Here is a 24,460-nt window from a genome sequence, read left to right on the forward strand (position 1 = left end):
AAGAAAACTAGTCAATGGTTTGATTTGACATTATTTTATCACTCGGGCACAAAAGAGCACATATTAATGAAGAAATCCTTCCAATTTATGCTTTGATTCATCAATCACCTAACACAGAGTTGCTTTATCAGGGTATGTAAATCAATAGTTCTTGAATATCTCAGACTGTTTAGGTATTGTTGATCATGATAGGTGAGCAATTACTTCCCAATAATCTCGAGTGTTTAATCTTTGGTGTTCTTTGCACCTTGCCTGTAATATTGTGAAGGTATTATCTTAGCATAGAGACAAATCAATATGCATTCCACAGAATAGTGGCGCTGGCTATATCTTGCATGTTGTCTGCTAACACATTAATGGTATTCAAGGGTTTAAGTGGCTGCAAACCATCATGCTGATTTGCGTTAGTGTTGGCTCAATTTTCCGTAATTCATATAAGGAACTTTTGTCTGCAGAAGGTGGATACCTTTGTTACCAGTCTGATTATTGCACAGTTGATTGTCAGAGATGGATTTTTAATCATTATTAATCAATTAAAAATGCTACAAGCATTCCTATTTGGGATTCCAAGACATATTCTCTCACAGCTCCATTATATGAGGACAAGACTCAGAGTTTATGTTCTTGTTTAGATATATGTTTGTATAGTATTCCCTCATTATAAGGGCAAGTAGAAAGAGCTTGACCAGCTGAGTATAGCAAATAGTAAGAATTTACTATGAGTCTTTCTAACTTTGAAATTCTGTCCAGTTTTCATGAAATTTTCAGTTTTCTTGTGAGTCCTGTTTCTTGTGAGTCTTGTTTCAACCAATGAAAATTTTAAACAAAATGAAAAACAGTTTTAACGAATTCAATATATGCACATGAACAGGCAGAGTACTCTCCATTTTTATGATGGGTCAGTTAAAAGTGATCAAACAATAAATCATGGTTTACAATCTGACATACACGTTTTTGTTTTCATCTACACGGGAATATACTAATGGCACATAGACAATAAAATCACATTTTTCACTAAATGTCACAGAACAAGAACAAATGGCCAAATGATGACCTACCAGTAATTGTGTGTGTGTGTGTGTGTGTGTGTGTGTGTGTGTGTGTGTGTGTGTGTGTGTGTGTGTGTGTGTGTGTGTGTGTGTGTGTGTGCTTGCGTGCATGCGTGCATGTGACATGGCTTTTTAATGTAGATTTATTAAAAAAATCAGTCATATCACTATGATTTCTGCAGTGTGACAGTATGTAGTGATGTCTAGCACTGGGGCATCACGCCACAGACATAGCATAATGTCTCACCCAAGGCAACTGTAAATACCAGTTTTATAAATCTTTGGTTTTACTTGGCTGGGGTTAAAACCTGTGACCTCCCACATCTGAGACGGGTGCTCTAACCACTAGGCTATCATAGCAGTCTAGTATCAGTAAATCCTGCTTCTATTTTCACATGATTTATATGCATGGATCTTCTATTTGTAATACTGACATAATGACACATGATTTATATGCATGGATCCTCTATTTGTAATACTGACATAATGACACATGATTTATATGCATGGATCCTCTATTTGTAATACTGACATAATGACACATGATTTATAAGCATGTATCCTCTATTTATAATACTGACATAATGACACATGATTTATAAGCATGTATCCTCTATTTATAATACTGACATAATGACACATGATTTATAAGCATGTATCCTCTATTTATAATACTGACATAATGACACATGATTTATAAGCATGTATCCTCTATTTATAATACTGACATAATGACACATGATTTATAAGCATGTATCCTCTATTTATAATACTGACATAATGCAAAACTTCCCAATTGTAGGGCTATAAATAAAACTTTGAGAAACCAAGAACTTATATTTTAAAGACATTGTAATTATGGATTGTTTAGTAGATGGCTTCAGTCGGTATGCAGGAATTCCTTGGAATTCCAATGGTGGTATACTGAAATTCTGGTAGAGTCCAAGTGTTTTCTTCAAGAATTCCAATGGAATCCACATGGAATCCCACTGCAATTGCAGTGAATCCCACCCTATTATTTCGGTAGAATTCCATTGAAAATTATCACTAGGTAACCTGTGCCCTTTGGATTTATTACATTAGTCGCAAATAAAGTGTCCTAAAATTGATCAGTCTTCTTTTATATTCAAAACATTGGACAGCAAGTCAGTATTTTCCAGTTATTTATTTATTCCATGTTTGAACTTCCTATCTACCCTGCCATAAAAAAACTCCATTAAAGTAAGCTGATTGTGTTGTTGATGTTAACCATGGATCACAAATTAGAATTTAAGATGCTGCTTGTGAAATTTTTCTTTCAAGACAATCAGATCAATTCTGACCAACATGGGCTTTATATAATTGGCTTTGTCCTTGGTTTTTGTTTGGTGACATTTCATTCAATTTTCTTTATGGTGAACAACTGTTATTGAATTAATTTCAATGCAGAACTAGACTGGTACTGCCTTTTTACATATGGTTTTCAGACATATTAGTTCCATTAATTGTCTCACATCCAGTCCTCGACTTTTACATGTGGCAGCTGTTGACCTAGACAGTATACTCTCAGAGATGTGTTAGAACCTTCACTTTTTGGTGTGTGTGTGTGTGTGTGTGTGTGTGATTTGGGTTTTTAACATAGCTTTAAAAAAAAATTAGTCTTTTTACAATGATGTCTGCAGTGTGGCATTTTATGATCCCTAGCACTGGGGCATCATACCATAGGCATGTAACATCATGTCCCACCCAGTCACATTATCTGGACACTTTTTGGGCTTGGTTTCATATTATAATAAGGGATATCTGTATATATATCTTGTCCCATATCATGTTATAATAAAGGATGTCATAATGAGGGATAACAGTATCTATATATTGCCCCATATGTTATAATAGAAGGTGTTATAAAGAGATATATCTATATATTGCCCTATATTATGTTATAATCATGGATGTTGTAATGAGAGTTATCTGTTTCAATAACTTTCACTTTACCACGTTATAATAAATGGTGTTTTAATGAGGGATAGCTTTATCTATATTTTGCACTATATTGTGTTATAATAAATGGTATTATAACAAGGGATAGCTGTATCTCTATCTTACCCTATATCTTATTATAATGAATGGTATTATAGCAAGGGATATATGTGTCAATCTTTCCCCATATCTTATAATAAAAGGTGTTATAATGAGGGATAAATGTATCTGTATCTTGCTCGTACTTTTCATGTGTAACTGATACATATTTTGCCATCAAAAAATTATACAAATTGCACGGTCTGTTGCCAAACTGAAACAGGGAAGAAATCCCCTTCCATAAAAGAACTGTATAGATTGCAGGGTCTGATGCCAAACTGAAACGGGGAAGAAATCGCCTTCCATTAAAAAAGGGTGGACAGCTTCTGAAGACAGAAGGGATTTAATGAAGAAATAAAATATCAAGCACACAAGTTATGCGCATTTTCTTAATATTTTTTTGTGCAGTCTTCAAGAAGTTAGTATGAAACATGCAATCATGTCTGTTTTTGAACAGACTTTGTCGATTGTCTTGAGCATTAGAGTGAAAGGATTTGAAAGGATAGCAACCAAATAAGTCTAAACCACCTCTTCAGAAACAGTATTAATGAAATTTAATGGATTATATTCTTTGTCACAAGGATCCCTCATTATAATGCTGCTCATGGAGCCATGGAATGGGCTCAGAATGGATTATAAGAAGCTTATAGTCACTGTTATTCTGATGAATATTTCACTGCACAGTAGTCTCCTATTCTTTCTTCCCTCCTTTTAAGCCCATATGATTGGCATGATAAATTGTACCTTTGTAAATTAAAGATGTACAACACCATAAAATTTAAGTACATAATATGGAATGCCTGAGCTGTCTTAAGATGATAATTTTTATTATGTGATGTGCAAACTTCTCTATACATGTATGTGGTGCTTTTGTACTAATATGATATGCAAACTTCTTTATATGCGGTGCTTTCATCCTTGCCACATATAAAGAAGTTTGCACATCATATAATAAAAATTATCATCATAAGACAGCTCTGGCATTCCATAACATAAAACTGAGGTCAAATTATAATGAGGCGTATTACATGCACCATTTTGGCTGTGTTGTTCACAAACACTACAAGAAGCAGCAGTACTCTTTCAAACGCTATCATTCACAAATGTTACAAGAAGCAGGTGTACTGTTATAACACTACAAGATACAACTGTTCTGTTATAAGCACCATGGTGGCTTTGTCCATCACAGACACTATCAGAAAAAATGGGAATGTATGATTTTAAACTGCATTATATTTGAACATTTTCAGCTCAAAACCCAAATATTTTTAAATAAGTGAGTAGCACTAATTAACCTCAAGCTGATTAATATGCATCCCATTGTTGTAAGAGAGTGAGTGTTGTACACTGTTTATTGTAAGGGACGGCTCTTATAACCAGATTAATTTCAAGAATGACATTCTGTGGGTTTTTTATCTCCATCTTGAATGCTTAAATCATTTTATACCAGTCATTCTTCCTTCATGAGTGATTTTCTGCCTCTCAAAAATATAAAAGCAATTCTCATTTGTGTGATAAAGCCAAGACAGACTAACTTGATATTGAATGACATATCATTTATCAAATAATACCCAAAATAGCTCAGTGAAGGGATCACCAGATATATAATAATATAGAAAGAGCTATACTCTGCTTAACAACATGCATGAACCAGTCACTGGTAATCGAGTGCTTATTTGTTGTACCTGCACATTTGAATTAATAAAGCACTCCATTATAACACTGTCTATGAAAACATAAAGTATACCACCTTATAGTGAGACTAGCATGATACGTACAATTCTACTGCAGAAAAATGTAATGAGATTTATGACCATAACCACCTTATAACAGGAACTGTGTTATAATGATAGGCCTTATTACAGGAGCTGTGTTATAATGATAGGCCTTATTACAGGAACTGTGTTATAATGATAGGCCTTTTAACAGGAACTGTGTTATAATGATAGGCCTTATTACAGGAACTGTGTTATATGATGGGCCTTATTACAGGAACTGTGTTATATGATGGGCCTTTTAGCAGGAACTGTGTTGTAATGATGGGCCTTTTAACAGGAACTGTGTTTTATGATGGGCCTTTTAACAGGAACTGTGTTATAATGATGGGCCTTTTAACAGGAACCATGTTATAATGATGGGCCCTATAGTGAGGGAGTTCTGCATGTGCAATGAATATATAGTGGGTCAAGTCTGGAATGTCAGATTGGATATCTGAAATTATACATTATTTAGATTGTGTAAGTGAGGTCCCAATACATTCTCAAATTTCATGCCCATTACATTTTGCCATTTCAAGCAGTATTCTGCAGTTGGCATATTGGTGTCAACATGGAGTATAAGTGGCAATAACAGGGATTTGTAAAGGCCGGTGGAAAACATTAGTTGACCTGGAGCATTGGTTTAGGAAGCTCAGGTGTTAGAGCCTCTGAATGCAGTTTATAATGCCCCAGGTTCAAGCCCTTCTCTTGCCATGAGTTTTGCATCCTGTTACAAAATAAGTGAGAAAAGTGGATACAATCTATGTCCCCATCAAGGCTGATAAACCAAAGTGTACAATTCATTGCATTGACCATTCACAGTAACGCACCATTCATGTTTACATTTTTTTATTCCGTCAGTTTTACACTTCTTTATCATTAGATTTTTCTTTTGTAGTACTTAATGTTCTCATTTATTTGGAAGCATTTATTGTCCTAAAGTTGCAATACTTTATATTTCCAGTTTTATAATTTTGCCTTTAATTGGCTCCCTAAAGCCTCTATTGTGCTGACATACTGTTCAACCCTAATACATGTACATACATATTTGTCTTGCAGCTGATGCGGACTGATATTGGTTGAAAAAACACCCATTATACTGTGTTAATTGAATGTCTTCAGAGTTGATATTTGGGATGCCTTTGATAGTAAAGTATATATTCCTTTGAAAGTTGAGTCCAGCTACAGACCCTGATCTGCCATCACATTATGTGCCAACAGATCAGGGTCTTCCGTTTTGTTCTCCTGATTTTTCCTAACAAACTACATAGACCAAGATCTGCCGGCACAGTATTGAAACGTTTAAGTACAGTGTCTCAGATAAAACTTATTTTATATCAAAACATGTTGGATATCTCATACACTTAGTAAAAATAAAATGAAATAACATGTTTCCAGTCTCACTGGTTTGAAAATTAGGGTTGGCAGGTTATTTTTTTATATAAGCATTATTATATATTTAATGTGATATTTTTTACCCTGGGTGAAAAGAATTTTAGGGTCAGCAGTGAGAAACGGACAGTATGCCAACAGGAGAAACATATTTCATTTTTTGGCCTAAGGTGCTTTAATTAATGAATAACCAATAGTTACTTTACCATCCTGAAGATTTTATGTGCAAATATGCTTGATATATGATATTCTTCTTATTAAAAAAATCACTGGGTTCTAGGATCAAAAGTAATAATTTAAGAGAGCAACAGTATCATTTTTCTCCCTGGAATTCTTTAATCAGTGGGTTCTTTCTACAAAAAATATCCCCACTTTTAGTAAGCCCAATTTATCTTGCATGATGAAATTCCGCCTTTAGAATTGTGTAATCAAGTGTTTTTGGAATCAGGAACCATTGGCATGACAATGATAATGAAAATCTACAACATTGGCTGATGAATAAAGAAAAACATTAGTGAAAATGAAGATCATTAATGAAAATCATTGGATGATGATCATGAAAATCATTAATGATATCATTTTGTGATGATAATGAAAATCATTAATGAAAATGATTGGATGATAACCATTAGATGGTGTAAATGAAGATCATTAATGAAAATCATTGGATGATGGTGATGAAAATCAATAATGAAATCATTGGATGATGATAGTGAAAATCATTTCAAGAATGACTGGATGATGATAATTAAAATCAATAATGAAATCATTGGATGATGATAGTGGAAATCAATAAGGAAAATCATTGGGTGATGATAATGAAAATTATTAATGAAATTAAATGATGGTGATAAAAATAAATAATTAAATCATGAGATGATGATAATGAAAATCACTGGATGATTATAATTAAAATCATTAATGAAAATCATTGGATGGTGATGGTGGAAATCAATAATGAAAATCATTGGAGGAGGATGAAAATCATTAATGAAGTCATTGGGTATAATAATGAAAATCATTGGGTTATGATAATGAAAATCATTGGATGATAATGAAAATCATTAATGAAATAATTAAAAAATATATACTTACATTTTTGCATTTTGAATTTCCTCCATATATACTTTTTTAAGTTCTGCAAATCCAAATTACTTGAGCTATGTCATGGGTTCTAAACTTGATTATGCTCTGCAAAATTTTACTGTAATTTCAACTACATTTCCAACTGCAGTCACGTTATTCTTACTGCACTCAAAATGAAATGAATGTGATATTCCATTGCATCTCTTTCACGATTTCAGTTGAATGAGTTCATATTTTTTCCACATTATAATTCCAAACAATCAGTGGCACAACAGAAACACACATGCAGCTGATTCAAGGCAGGCACCTTCCTACTCACATCACATGTACTTTGTGCAGAATTGACACAGCTAATAAATCCAATCCATCACAAGCAGAAAAGCAGAAATGAGTAGAATTGACAGAAAAAACAAAATCCATCCATTTCAGACCAAATGGAAAAATTGTTGCAATGCACATTAATTCACAATATGACTATAAAATTCAATTTTAAATTGAACAAAATGAAAATTATTTGTTAAACTAATGTTGAGCATGCAAAGAAATTCAAAGGTCACTGGGCAGTGATATGTGCACATTATTATTGTTGCTGAGTATTGATGACTGTATGGTTGTATATTTATTTTGGAATACAGCATAAACTCAGTTATGTTGTTTCTTAATGTGCATTCTTTTTATTATTAATTCTTAGATAGAAAAACAACATTAGTGTATAATAAAATGGTTACTGCTTTTGTATGGGAAAATATGACCTTGTTTTTCAGATTAATACTGTACTCCCAATGTCATCAAGTATTACTCAGAAAAACTTGTTCATATTTTCCCATACAAATGCAGTACCATAAAACTACCAACTGAAAACCAGAGGATATCATAAAGATCAATTACAGAGAAAATCATAGAGATCAGTTACAGAGGACATAGAGATCAGTCATAGAGGATATCATAAAGATCAATTACAGAGGATATAGTAGAGATCAAATTATAGAGAAAATCATAGAGATCAGTTACAGGGAAAATCATAGAGATCAGTTACAGAGGACATAGAGATCAGTCATAGAGGATATCACATAGATCAATTACAGAGGAAATCATAGAGATCAATTACAGAGGAAATTGTAGAGATCATTTACAGATGATATCAAAGAGATCAAGTATGGACGATATCATAGAGATCAATTACAGTGCACTTGCATTTGAGGTCACTGAAATTGCCTGTTAAGTCAAGTTATATTGTTGTAGTGAAAAGCTATAAGATCTCGGACAAATGTGACATCATTGTAAACTGGTTCCTCATGTACAGTATCACCACAACCTAAATTCATCTTCAGTTTAATAGCGCAACTATCTACACAAATGTTTGATATTTACGAGACCTATCTTTAAAACCGCTCTGCAGATTTTAATAAAATGTTAGTATTTATTTCAGTTTCCTTAGTTTATCACTTCAGTTCATATGTGAAAAGAAAGTGTTTGTTTTCCTTGAAAAAGATCTTTAGTTGGTGATAGATAATCTGAGAGTGGTGTTTTACATGATAGAGAACCCCAAAATGTTTTTATTTTTTGAAATAGATAATCCCAAAGCTTTTTTTTCTTTATGATAGATATGTTCATAGATATTTTCTGAGCAGTTAGCACAATATACATGAATAAAATCAAATGTACAATCTGTTTTTAAAATAATAACTTGAGAAAGATGGGCATGGTAGACTGCTCCATGTTTCTAATAGTCTTCAAGAAAAAACACTACTGATATCTCACATAGTCTTCAAGAAAAAACACTACTGATATCTCACATAGTCTTCAAGAAAAAACACTACTGATATCTCACATAGTCTTCAAGAAAAACACTACTGATATCTCACATCCATATGTTAATAAGTCAGTAAACAATGGGGTAATGTGATTGCAACATATTTGCTGTGAAGCATTCTTTTTCTTAGCACCTACCAAGTCAAGCCCTTTGCAGTCAGAACTTACTCTCTGAACTTGCCTCCCATTTTTGCACCAGAGTCCATATAAAATCTTTGTGCACCTGGATAATTTTGCATAATGGAATTATTCTGTTATGTATATGGTTTCTTACAGAGACATTATATTTGAATATAGGATAAATTAAAAGTTTGTAGAATTGATGCAAGATGGTAATTTTTGACATTTTGATAAAGAAATCACTTTTGCTACATAACAGTTTCCATTAGATTCATCCACATTCAGATGTTGATTTTGAAGATCGTAAAAAAAATTTTTGATTTTGAACATCGTAAAAAAAATGTTGATTTTGAATATCATAAAAAAATCTACTGGAACAAACATTCAGAATAAGTTCCCAAACTGTTTTCGAAATGTGAGAAATGATAAATTTTTATCAAGTCCATTGTATCAGTCATCCTTGATTTTATACACTTGCATACGTTGCCCAAAAAGCAGAACTGCAGGTTACCATTTAAAATTTGCCCTTGATTGATTGTGATTGCAGACAAAATGCAGTTAAGACATAAACTCTGTGATAGATATTGATTAGTACAGACAGCTTAAATGACATTTGATTAAGTAACATACACCCAGATGCAAAGCATCATAACCTGGGGCAACTTGAGCGTAACATACACCCAGATGCAAAGCATCATAACCTGGGGCAACTTGAGCAGTCATAGTTGTTTCAGATTTGTTGTGAAAATGTTAATTTATTGCCTGCATGATGCTCCAGTTAAACTGTCCTTGCTGTTAATGAACTACGCATATGAAATAGTTCTTCGGAAGCTCATGCAAAGTGATGTCAACATAAAGTTGAACATTTAAAACTATGAAGCTCAGTTGTTCACGAGGCAGCAAGTTTCCTAAAATGTATTTGCTGATTATAATAGGCCAGGGCATAATATTTCATTATTTCTGATTCATGGTTGTTCACTGCAGTTTCTTTTGCCTACCTCTCCTGCAAGCTATGTTATAGTTCCAGAAATTGTAAGTTGTAGCACTTAAAGTGTGCAATTACAATGCAACTCAAATCACATCGTATGGAAGGAGGAAAGTGCTGTTTGATGCATTAGCTTGAGAAATAAAACAAAACATGAAGAATGGACCACAGATTTATATTTGTAAATTGTAGATTATGGTACAAAACAGTTAAGTACTGGTTGGGCCCAGAGAGGATTTATAGCCAAATGAATTGCTGCTTCACCATTCATCCGACAATCAATCTCATAAAATAAAGCATCTATAGTGTCTCCTCCAGTAACAGTCTATTACTGCTGTATTTTGCATAATAATAGTGGTCTAACCACCTGATCAAGCTTAAGAAAAATATTACCAAGAACCATAACTATTGTGAATTCCCACAATGCATCTGTCTACCATGAGCTGTCTATCAGTTGATTACTCTAATCTTGTACCAGAAGTGTGTGAACCATAATGTAATTATACTTGTTTTGCTTAACTTTTTTAATAAGGATTGCATGAACCTGGACAGTTTCCGTGATATACAATAAATAAATGCAGATGGTAATTGCATTATATTTTAGTAATTACATTTTTATCTGGTAATTGCATTATTTTTCAGCCAGAAATGTCACTTATAATAAAGGAAAATTTTCAAAAGAAACACAAAAGTTTTACATAAAATGGATCTTAATGAGAAGGCTTGCTTATCAAAGTCCCTCACAATACAGAAACCTCACTTATAATAGTCCTCACAATACAGAAACCTCACTTATAATAGTCCCTCACAATACAGAAACCTCACTTATAATAGTCCCTCACAATACAGAAACCTCACTTATAATAGTCCCTCACAATACAGAAACCTCACTTATAATGCAGGTTAGGCCATGGATCACTTACATATTTTACATTATTTTATTGTTTTATCACAATAATGAGGGAGTACTTTTGCTTCTCTTTTTGTAACTACAAAACCACAATTATTTTACTTGGATTTTTGTTATAATGAGGGGATACTTTAGTTGGGTTTCTTATAATTATAACAAGGCAGTATTTTACTCGGGTTTGTGCCATTATAACAAGGGAGAACTTTATTTTGGATTTGTTTCGTTATAATGAGGGAGTAATTTTTGTAATTATAACGAGACAGTATGTGCCAGTACTTTACTTGGCTTATTGTTATTATTTTCCCTTCAGAGTATATAGTTCTCTTTCTAGTTCTTGTTTTCGGAGTGAAATTTGAAGATCACTTGAATTTCATGTTATAAAACTTTGCCTTGGGGGACTGACACTGATTTCTGATCATTTTACCAAATTTATAGGTTTACGGAGAAAATAACCTTGTCCCGGACTGAAGAAGGCAATTATTAATTGCAAATGGCTATAGTGCCTAATTATTAATTGTCACTTCAACTTTAAGATAATTTTCTGGGTCAAAGAGTCCGTTGCACATTGTTTTCTAACCTTTCGTTGCACTGAGAGAGATAGGATTAAAGTTGCACAGACATATTCTTTAGATTTATGTGTTAGTTAATTAGAAGACCTAGGTAGGGTAATCACCCCAATTGTTTTACAAGTTCCAACAGCCTAAACAGTGCTTCTGTCTCATTATTGTTGTTCTTTATCAGACCTGACATCCCCCTGATGGAGAGGCAAGAAGAAAAAAGTCAAGTGATGTAAGAGCCACAATGCATGGCATTCTCCCCAGTTTATTGCCAAATAGCCATTGTCTCACTCGAGTCTAAGGCTTTTGGCTTTAAATAAAGACATGTACCATATTTCTCCCATTAAAAGCCAAGTGGTTCTACTTAGATATTTTGGAGAAAAAGAAGATGGGCTTATCATCTGAGAATTGTGATACTTTTAGCATCAGGGGCTGGGGATGAGGGGCATTAGGGTTTGAATGGCCTAAATTAGTGTAGTGCAAGAGTTACATAGAAATAAAAGGGAAACAGTCACTTAGTTTCATTATCAGAGAAGAATTGTTGGATAATGAATTACGGACTGGAGAAAAAATGCTCTGCATGCCATCTCTCAGTATAATTAAAGTAGATGATAAATCTTGTGGAGCAATAAAAAGAAGAGAATGTAATGACTCTATTGAGAGAAAACAGACAGTCTGTTGGCCTGCCATTGTCTGATAAATTTCTGTCCCATGTTTTTATTTGTGTAAGACAGGTTGCTACTTATGACCTTGAGCATGACCTCCAGATCTTGCATTATTCAGAAGGATTAGGCAAATATTTTTACGCTTTTGGTCCCAAGGTATTCAACTTCATGTTCAAAGGTGGTACATTTTTTATTTGGACCATCCATCACAATATGTGAACATTTTCTTTGCCAATGTCATATCCTCCATCTTTAACTCAAATATGAAAGCTTACCTTGACCTACTTTAATGTCATGTAGGAATTTAAAAGAATATAAGTTTATTAGACTAATTTTTGTTCTTTATCCTAATTGATTCATCTGCAAGTGCATTTGTTTCAAGGTGATTGTATAACACTTAAGGTATTAACACAGTCATTGTGAATGTCACCTCTATTGGCATGACCTCTCTCTCTCTCTCGAAATATAACCATGACATAGGACCCTGCTTGACAGAGTTGGTGGAAATATATAGTAATCATGACCATCGGATTACCAGTCTGTTAATAGTTTGGTTTCTGATAGATGTGGCTTTTTACTGTGAATTATAGGACTTTACCCAAATCTGATATTCAGCGTTTGTTTCTACAGCTAAACATTTGCATGGGTTGTTGGATTTCAACCAAGTGTCTTACGAAACTTGATAATGACCAAGCAGTGAAGAGTTGCATTTCCAGTACTCTAAAACATAATCTCTGTCCCCTGAGCATTTTACATTCCTGTTAATTACAGCCACAGAAGTTACTGGTAGTCTTTTTTCACCATAATGGATTTGACGGGGTATTCTGATTCAATTCCCAATCCTGACCAAAATTAGGATCACTTTCAGAGCTGAATTTCTGTATATACATTAAAACCTGTCTTGAGCGACCACCTCTTCTGCCAAAAAAATAATGGTCTCTCAAGACAGGTGGTTTCTCACAACAGGTCATAAAACTATGTAATCAATAAATCTGTGCATGGAGATCATAGTCTCTCAAAACAGGTGATCTTGCATAGCAATGGTTTCTTAGGACATGTTTTGTTGTATTTAGCAACTTTTATGATGGCAATTTCAGTGCTGTGATGGGGGCGGTAAGCCAACTGGGAATTTAGTAAATTTACGTGAGATGCTGAGACAGAATTTCGAAGACTTTTGATGTGAATGGGAGGTTAGAGACAGGTTGATGGTTTTTCAAGATGTTTGGATCAAGGGTTAATTTGTTCAAAAGTGGCTTTGCAATAGTAGTTTTAGAAAAGGATGAAAAAAAAACAGATTACTGTAAAAATAATAATCTCATTTTAAATGCTTCATATACAAATTTATATACATGGATTGTGCTCTGCTTGGAACTTAAATGCATTTTTGTCTCTGTGGATTTGGTCATGTTTGTCATTCCATCCTGAGAATATTAATAACAAGACATGCTTTCTTAAACTTTTTGGGACTTAGACATTCTTGGCAAACACTCGTACGTGTGATACTACCAGCAGTTGGACAGAAAATAGTTTAAGGCTGTCTACTGCACATAATATTTTATCGTTAAAACACCTTCACATGGAGGGGGGCAAAGGAGAATCTGGAACAGAAAACTACTTTACATTACACATTTCCAAGAAAACAGACATGTGTCACAGATTCATTATACATGTAGTTTGATATGCACTTAAATAGCAGACCAGTTTATGTTGAAAAAAAACGTGGCACCAAATATTAAGTGAAATGGGTTTTATCGATGTGACTTGTGGATGTTATACGACTAAAAAATTTTAGAGGAGAGGGATTTTGTTAAACGTAAAAACATGTTGCATCTGGTAAAAGGACAAATCAATAGAGTTTTACAAATTTTGAAAGAGGAATTCTACAATAATTGAATTGTTGGACTTGACTATGACTTTTAAGCGAAAGTTCAATGTGTGATGTAGACTAGTTAATGTGAATGTTATGGATAAATAATTTATCATTTTGTTTTGTGTCTGTATTCATGTACTATTCCACATGGATATAGCCGATTTGTGACAATAATTTTAACTCAGTGCAGATCCAGGTAAGTAGCAAAACTAAATGTTAGTTTTTCATACAGTTTTCTGTAATTATGGCATGTAATATATAGATTACTCTTTTTATGCTCAGATTACACTTTTTTGCCACTCATATTAATGATAATTATGTTCATACCTCTGAGGGGGTGGGGGCGCTGTGGCATATATGAACTTACAACAAAGCAGTTCAAGTTCACATTTAAAATAATTTATCTTTTTGATCAGGTACCCAGGTATCTGATCATTAGGATCAACAGGTATACTTTTCCTACAATTTTGACATCTTTTAATATCTGTAATATGCATAGTTACATACAGAGTGCATAGTTACATACAGAGTGCATAGTTAAATACAGAGTGCATAGTTCCATACAGAGTGCATAGTGACACACACAATCAAAAGGAAATAAGCTAAATGAACTAAAATTATACATGCAAAAATAAACAGAAAATTTTGTTAGAACAAGCTCGAACTAGGTACATTGTTTACAGCACAAAATAGTGAGACAACAAAGTGGAAGATTGAGAATTTGTAATATATTTGTCAAATTTTGTTCCACTTTTCATCCGAAGATTTTGATGATAATTAAATTGGTACTTTTGCTAATTTCCTTTGGGATTCGGTTCCATATTAGTGACCCATAATATTTAAATATTTCGTAATGAGTTCATTATTTGGTTTTGGATTGGAAATGTTGTTAGCTGAAGTTAATCTTACATTGAGAGTGTTGCCTGTTTCCTAGCATGAAATACAGTGTAGTTCATTGACAACTAATGGTGCCATATTGTTTGAAACTAGCCACAAGTCTAGCTATAGCTAGCTACAAGTCTAGCCTTTCTAAACAAATATTTGTTGACTTATAGGTAACATTTTGATATCATTCATTACATTTGAAATATTTTCTGCTGAATAATTTGAAAATGCTTTTGTCAGACAATTGAAATTTGCATGGTTTATTTATACTTATGTAAATGACCTGATTAAAATTTTCATGTCATTAATGTAATTTTTAACTTTGTATAGGTTTTAATATAACCTCTTTAAGGAGTCAGGTATTATGTTGTCATGTTATTCATATGTCTGTCTGTCTGTCTGTCTGTCTTTTATATCCACTGTATAACTACAGCTGCCCATAATCAGTATTTACCGAATAGAGTTTACAAAGAGGATATCAAACATGAGAAGTTTGACCTTTTTGACAAAAACCTTTTTTGCATGATTATGCAAGAAAAAAACAACTAAATAACTTTTTTTTTTGTTTTCTTTTCCTGAAGAATATTTAATTTCACGTTTAAGCAAGCTTGACATTATCCGAGGCAGGTTCATTGATATTCTACCCATGAGATGAAGTTCAAGGTCATAGATCATGACAAGAAATTTGGTAATGCACTGACAAAATTTGGTAATTTTGGTAATGCACTGATAAAATTTGGTAATGCATTGACAACTATCATGAGAATATTTAATTCACAATGTCAGAGATAGTTTCAATACTTGACAATAACAAAAGGACAGATGAAATGATCTTATTTTGGTTTCCTCAGAATTCTTTTCAGCCAATAGAGCCTCTGTTTCAGAGAGGGACTCCTATTTAGTTTGCAGTGGGGACCAATGTATTTGACATACACAAATGTAACTTTTTTCTCCTTTTAGAATCAGAACAGAACAGAATGGTGGAGCTTGGTGCCCCAAAGAGATAATTGTCAAGGATTCCTATGAATACCTTCAAATAGACCTGCCCCAGTTGATGGTAATTACCACAGTGGAGATTCAAGGACGCTTCGGAAATGGACAGGTAAAATATTCGCTTATGATTAAGACTGTTACCATATGTACTCGCTTATAAGTCGAGTCCAACTGCAGACTGCACAGACCCAGATCTACCATTGTATAATGCACTGGCGCCATGGCACATCATGATCTTTGTTGTTTACAGTTGGACTTATAAATGAGTATATATTGTAATTAACACTGAAGTAAAAGCTCCACATATTAACCAGTGGAGTTCATCACAGAAGATGGCATTATTTCAATGTAATTATTCTGCATGTTAATCAGGAATTTATGAAGCACACCTGTCTTTTAATTTCATCTCACCTGTAATGAATCTTATAGATCTGTCATTTGTAAATTTTGGGTCCAACAAATTTCTTTTTTTAAACTTCTGTGAATTCATTTAATTTTTAGGGCTTAAATGTTTGTTAGTTTGCAAAAATTTACATTTTTATGGATAGTTAAATTTGTGGATTTAGGAAATGGGCTGTAATGTTTCCACAGAAGGAATATTCTTTGTTGGATGCCTAATATTTCCATAGAATGATCATTGTTTATTAGGTGCCTAATGTTTCCAGAGAATGATCATTGTTTGTTAGGTGCCTAATGTTTCCACAGTAGGATCATTGTTGGATATTTAAATTTGTGGTTTGTAACAACTACAAAATCCACAAAGTTTGTTACATGGTGAAAACCAACATAAATTAGTTAATCAGTATTTATTTCAAAACATTATCCAAAAACATACATAAAATATGACACTATAGAAAGTATATAAAATATGACATCGTAGAAAGTATGGAAAATATGCTAGCATAGAAAGCATGGAAAATATGACATCATAGAAAGTATGGAAAATATAACATCATAGAAAGTACAGAAAATATGACATAGAAAGTATGGAAAATATGACATCATAGAAAGTATGAAAAATATGACAACATAGAAAGTACAGAAAATATGACATCATAGAAAGTATGGAAAATATGACATCATAGAAAGTACTTAAAATATGACATCACAGAAAGTATGGAAAATATGACATCATAGAAAGTATGGAAAATATGACATCATAGAAAGTACAGAAAATATGCTAGCATAGAAAGTACAGAAAATATGACATCACAGAAAGTACTTAAAATATGACATCATTGAAAGTATGGAAAATATGACATCATTGAAAGTATGGAAAATATGACATCATAGAAAGTATGGAAAATATGACATCATACAAAGTACAGAAAATATGACATCATAGAAAGTACGGAAAATATGGCATCATAGAAAGTACAGAAAATATGCTTGCATAGAAAGTACAGAAAATATGACATCACAGAAAGTACTTAAAATATGACATCATAGAAAGTATGGAAAATATGACATCAATGAAAGTATGGAAAATATGACATCTTAGAAAGTATGGAAAATATGACATCATACAAAGTACAGAAAATATGACATCATAGAAAGTACGGAAAGCATGATATAGAAAGTATGTGAAATATGCCATCATCGAAATTACAATGATACAGAGTATTGAGCAACAAGCTGCTCTCTCTGCATCAACAATAAATTTTTACTTAGATGGTCAGACAGATGTGAAAAATGAAAAACAACAAACAAATAAGTTCAAACTTTGATGCTAGCTAATAAAATATTCAGAAAAATTGTGCATACAGTATTTTGATAATACATGTAATTAACAAGTATTGATTATAAAAACATGTCACATATTCATACACAAGATATTGAAAAAGTTGGTGCTGCACATGGTGGGGGTGGTGGACAAAAGTACATCTTATCTTCAATTCTGATGTGATATGTGTGATACAAGAAAAGTGAAATATTCTTAAGGTTTCATTTTAGTAACACAATTTACTACACTATCAGTGGACATAGTCTATGTCTTTACCCATAAATATTTATTGTTACTGGTCATAGTAATTTAGTCCCCGTTGATGGAAGGGCCTGGGTAGCCCTAGTTGTCTTAGGTGCTTAAATTTACAGATCACTAAAATCTCACCTCTGTATGAGTTTGAGTCTTTTGGGTGTGTGAGAAAGCTTGCCGTAGCTTCCCATGGGTCAGTGGTTCTTCCTGGGGTTTTGCCATGTTTTTTCTCCACCAAATATACTGGCTGCAATGTATAGCCTATCATGTGCTGGAAAATGGCATTAAATCTACAAACCAGCTACTAATGGATATCCAATTGCATGAAATAATAAAAAGACCCAGAAATAAAATGCATGGAGTCTCCTGAGGGATTATGACACATAAGTGGCTAATACAGAACTATCCCCTTCAATTTTCGCTCTTTATCGAACAAAATGATTATCGGTAAGATGTAAGATGATTTTTCTGGCCTGTTGTCAGTTGTGAGCAAATTATGACACTCTCCATAAGTGGCAATACTATCTGGACAGATGTTACCATATAGTTCCCTCTGCAAATTATAGTTACACTCTTTGTTGCTTTGTTTGGGAAGATGGCACACTTGAGCTTCAATATCTATTGAAAAATTTATCAGCAGGTTCAGATTGTTATAACCTCTTTCCGTTGAGATTTTTATAACATCTTCCACTAAGATTTTTATAACATCTTCCATTGAAATTTTTATAACATCTTCCATTGAGATTTTTATAACATCTTCCATTGAGATTTTTATAACATCTTCCATTGAAATTTTTATAACATCTTCCATTGAGATTTTTATAACATCTTCCATTGAGATTTTTATAACATTTTCCAGTGAGATTTTTATAACATCTTCCATTGAGATTTTTATAACATCTTCCACTAAGATTTTTATAACATCTTCCATTGAAATTTTTATAACATCTTCCATTGAAATTTTTATAACATCTTCCATTGAGATTTTTATAACATCTTCCATTGAGATTTTTATAACATTTTCCAGTGAGATTTTTATAACATCTTCCATTGAGATTTTTATAACATCTTCCACTAAGATTTTTATAACATCTTCCATTGAGATTTTTATAACATTTTCCAGTGAGATTGTTATAATGTATGTATTCCACTGAGATTTTTATAACATCTTCCACTGAGATTTTTATAACATCTAACAGTGAGATTTTTATAACATCTTCCATTGAGATTTTCATAACATCTTCCAGTGAGATTGTTATAATGTATTCCTGTGAGATTTTTATAACATCTTCTAGTGAGATTTTGTATAAATCTTCCATTTAGATTGTTAAAATGTATTCCACTGAGATTTTTTAACAATCCATTGAGATTTTTTATAACATCTTCCATGGTGATTTGATTATTTGGAGATTCTTGCAAGAGACAGAGATGAATAGCTAAAGGTGTTGACTTGAAACACTTAGGAATGTCATAGTATTATCTGATTGTTAGTACAGTGGGCCACTTGGACAGTTTTTATTTTATACAGAAGAAGGCCTTAGACTTGGGAAAGCTTCATTGTATTACAGTTGGTCAAAGTCTTCCAAAATTTAGAAATGGGCATACAGCTATCTTTTACTATAATACCATTCATTATTATGCAATTTCTGCTTAGAATGCTGTATTACAATGAACCCCATGACCAAAATTAAACCATTGTACTTTTAACTGGTGTATATCAATGCATGTCAATATGAGTTGAAGTGGTCTATCATATGCATGTCAGTATGAGTTGAAGTGGTCTATCATATACATGTCAATAAGTTGAAATGGTCTATCATATGTATGTCAGTATGAGTTGAAGTGGTCTGTCAGATGCATGTCAATATGAGTTGAAGTGTTCTATCATATGCATGTCAATATGAGTTGAAGTGGTCTGTCAGATGCATGTCAATATGAGTTGAAGTGTTCTATCATATGCATGTCAATATGAGTTGAAATGGTCTGTCATATTCATGGCAATATGAGATGGAGTGGTCTATCAAATGCATGGCATGCTATTCACTGTCATGATATTCATTATTATGCTATTCACTAACATACTATTCAATATCATCCTGTTCATTATCATACTATTTAATACTATGCTACTCACTATCATGCAATTACACTATTCATTATTATATTATTCATTATCACACTATTCATTATTATACTATTCAATATTATACTATTCATTATCATTCTATTCATTATCATACTTTACATTACTATGCTATTCATTTTTCTTCTATTTGTTATTGTCCTATTCATTATTATAATATTCATTACCATACTGTTCATTATCATACTATTTATGATTGTACTATTCATGGTTGTGCTATTAATTATTATACTAGTTGTTATTATTCTATTGATTATCATAATATTCATTATTGTTCTATTCACGGTCATACTGTTTGTTATTATATTACTGATGCTATTCATTATTATTCTATTCATTATCATGCTATTTATGATCATTCTATTCATTATTATATTCTTTATGATTGTAATATTCCTGATCACACTATTCATGATCAATTCATTCATTATTGTACTATTTGTGGTCATATCTTAACTGCTACTGAATATAATTGGTGTTTGAAGTGATTATCTGTTTGTTTTGGGCTTTTTAATCACAAAGGTGTTCCGATTATGGAAAATGCCTGTTATTATGACTGGTTCTGACTGTTTTTTTATAGAGTTGACTCATGTGGGAATAGATAGGGTACCAGACTAAAAGCTTTGAAACCCTCTATTAATAATTAATGTAGCAATTTACAGAGGACTCAGTTTTATGTCCATAGTTTGGGTAATAAAAGATGAACTAAAGCAGAGAAAAGATAATTACTCAAAATGATGAAGACTTTGTTGTTAATAAATGAAGCTGTAACAGGAAAAAGAACAGTTACAGTGCCAGAAGTTGGTACAATGTACAAAGCCTACAGGATATACATAGTCAATTAAAACTGAATGCTTGTTTTCATAGTATTTAACAGCTATATACCTGTAAAAAAAGCCTTTAATTTAGTCAATTCCTGATTTAATCTCACTTGCTGTCATTACACAAAATATGATTTTTTTAGTTTGTCTGAAATAAGGGCTGAGAGTTCATCCATTCCAATTTTGCAAAAATTGTTCCTGTTTTTAAAATAAATTCATGCCATTATAATATATTGTATGCTGATGACACCCAAATATACAAATCTAGCCACCCAACTGAAGTTGATGCTACCATCCAATGTGTAGAGAGGTGCATTTCTGATGTGAAGTCATGGATGACATGTAACAAGCTGCAGATGAATGATGATAAAACTGAGGCCATTCTGATCACAACACAAAGACTTTCTCATTCACATCCTTTACCTCAAACAATAAATATCAGCAATGCCAACATTAAATTCACACAATCAGTATGAAACCTAGGTGTTACTCTAGACAGTACTCTCACATTGTACCAACATGTCATGAACATATGCAAGGCTGCATATCTTGAGCTGAGACGCATCAGCTCAATTCGCAAATATTTTTTCAGTTGATGCCACTAAAACACTTATGTGTTCATTAGTACTTTCAAGACTGGACTATTGTAACTCAATTCTGTCTGGTTCATCTCAATATCTACTCCAGAAACTTCAAAAAGTTCAAAACACAGCTGTTCGGATCATACTTAGAGTACCACGATCAGAGCACACCTCCCCGCTGCTCTGTACCCTACACTGGCTATCCATTCAATCCAGAATCAAACACAAAATTTGTTCTCTGTGCTACATTTCACTGTCAGACTCTAGTCCAGCATACCTATCCGATCTCACCCATGTGAACACACCAACAAGATACTTATGCTCCTCTTCTGACAATCGTATACTCATTATTCCCACTATGAAAACAAAGTCATATGGACAGCATTCTTTTGCATACCAGGGCCCAGCAACGTGGAATGAATTGCCCACTGAATTTAGACACAAAGACACAGTGATCACATTCAAGAGGGTTCTAAAAACTCACTTATTTTGACTGCGAGAACAAACTTAAAGACCTAATAATGTTTCCTACCTGAAATATTCTCAGCAGGTTTTTTATTTTTTAATGTTTTTCTAATTTCATGTTGTTTGTTTTTGTAATAATATTATTATGTTTTTATCTTATAGGTGTTGTCTAATGTTGTAAAGCGTTTAGAGCTTCTAAAGATTAAGCGCCATACAAAGTCCTCATTATTATTGTTATTATTATTACATCTGTCAGATTTCCATTTTCTGCTCCAAGAAAATGTTATACTGGTAACACACTGATCACTTAAAGAACACTAATGAGTGCTCATAATAAACCGGCAGAAGATGCCAGCTCTGAACCAGCACCAGTTGAAACAGTAAAATTCTTTAAAATGTTACAGATCCTTCCTGAAAATTATGGGTTTTGTGCCACTGGGCATTTAGCAATTTTGAACACTGATCGTAGTGTCTGACTGTAATTTTTTATGAAGATATACCCAATGATTTGCTTGACAAAAGTGGTTAAATAAACCACTGAAAAGTCATGTCTGTTCCTGTTACAGCTTCATTTATTAACAACAAAGTCTTCATTATTTTGAGTAATTATCTTTTCTCCGCTTTACTATTTGTGGTTATGTCTTAGCTGCTAACACATAGTGGGAAAGAAAACTGTAGGAAGCATGGCAGTAACACATAGTGGGAAAGAAAATTTTCAATTGATCTAGGTCACTATGAGCTGTGTAGGAAGCACATATCAGCCTCACATTCATTTGTATCAGTATGGTTAAAAATACTTAAACTAAATTGTTGAATGCAAATTTTAAGTGTGCCTATTTTTATATTCAGGTTCTTTGACACTGATAAAGGTTGATATATCTTTAAAGGCCATAAATAGAACTGCTGAGCAGAATTGTTGAAAGATTGATTTATCAATCCCATTTTCAGACTTTTTATCATTATATTACATCTTATTTCTTTGCCAATTTGACAATTTTTCAGGTTTTGGTAATGAGATTATCAAAACAGAAGCCACATGTAATGACTTTGATGTATTGGTTTTATCCAAGTACTCAGAGAAGAAATTAATTAACTCCCTTTGATTTACAACAGTAAAATGTTGTTGTCTTTGCTAGCCATTGACCCTAGGCATGTGTAACTAGCTGATGCCATGTTTTGAATAAGTGCCATCTTGTGGATGATAGAGTTACTGCCCTTAGCAAGCTAAATCAACTGACCTATGATAGAGTAACTGCCCTTAGCAACCTAAATCAATTGACCAGTAATAGAGTTACTGCCCTTAAGTTAAATCCATTGACCGATGATATAGTTACTAACCCTTTGCAAGCTAAATCAATTGACCAGTGATAGAGTTAGTGCTCATAGCAACCTAAATAAATTGACAGATTAGAGTTACTGTCCTTAGCAAGCTAAATCCACTGGCCAATGATAGAGTTACTGCTCAGAACAAGTGAAATTCATTGACCAATGATAGAGTGACCAATGATAGAGTTTGTTACATAAGTTCAGTATTCAATATGACAATATCCATTTTGTTCACATGCTGTGCCTCAAGGCTTTAGACTGGTTAGAACAAATAGGACAAAGTTCGGGGAGGGGGGAGGGGGTCAAAAATGGTCAGACCAACCACTGCCAAAGAGAATATTTTTTTTTTCTTCATAAGGGCCTACTGGAGAATTTTTCTTAGAGACCACAAATCCTGTATACAGCTCTGCTTTACTCCATAGAAATACTAGCCTGTGAAACTGATATGTGACGTGCTGTTGCATGTGGCAGGCATGATGATTACAGTATATACTTGCTTGTAAGTTGAGTCCAACTGCAAGCAACATAAGCTCTTATAATGCATGGGCAAATCAGGGTTTGTTACGAAAGCACCTTGCTCTGGATAATTCGTGATCATTAGTAATTTCCCATACTCAGAACATAAATATCTTCAAAATTTTCAGCATGTCACACAGCCTTCACCAGTGACTAATGTTTGGTCACTTGACTTATAATGGTGTAGAAAACCAACCCAATCTGACCAGTACCTCAGCATTTTTTTTCCTTCCCAATCACCATCTGGAACACATGAGGTCAGTAGCGAGATCTTTAATGCAGCGAGCTAACTCCCTAGTCACTGATGAGATGGATTGAATTGAAGAAGAAGAACATGTGAAAGCTGCACTAAGAGTAATTGGCTATCCAGAGTGGGTTTTCATATTTGAGAAAAAAGGGAGAAAAAAATCCCCACCAAACAAAATTAGTTGGGGCCCAAAATAGAACCAACATCAGTGCGCCATAGATCTATGTTACTTCAGAAGTCCTAGCTA

At 33.2% G+C, this 24,460-nt stretch overlaps 1 protein-coding gene across 3 annotated transcripts in view; it reads left to right on the forward strand.

Moving 5' to 3' along the window:
- The window catches only part of LOC149778765 (discoidin domain-containing receptor 2-like), a 297,280-nt gene that overhangs the window by 206,549 nt on the left and 66,271 nt on the right, over positions 1-24,460 (forward strand). For all 3 annotated transcript variants that reach the window (XM_089939517.1, XM_089939518.1, XM_089939519.1), the window contains exon 3: positions 16,107-16,248. In XM_089939517.1, coding sequence (XP_089795643.1) covers positions 16,107-16,248 — 142 coding nt within the window. The remainder of the gene's footprint in view (positions 1-16,106; positions 16,249-24,460) is intronic.

The sequence above is a fragment of the Sinohyriopsis cumingii genome, chromosome 17, assembly GCF_028554795.1.
Source record: "Sinohyriopsis cumingii isolate HCF-2022 chromosome 17, ASM2855479v2, whole genome shotgun sequence".
Classification (NCBI taxonomy): domain Eukaryota; kingdom Metazoa; phylum Mollusca; class Bivalvia; order Unionida; family Unionidae; genus Sinohyriopsis; species Sinohyriopsis cumingii.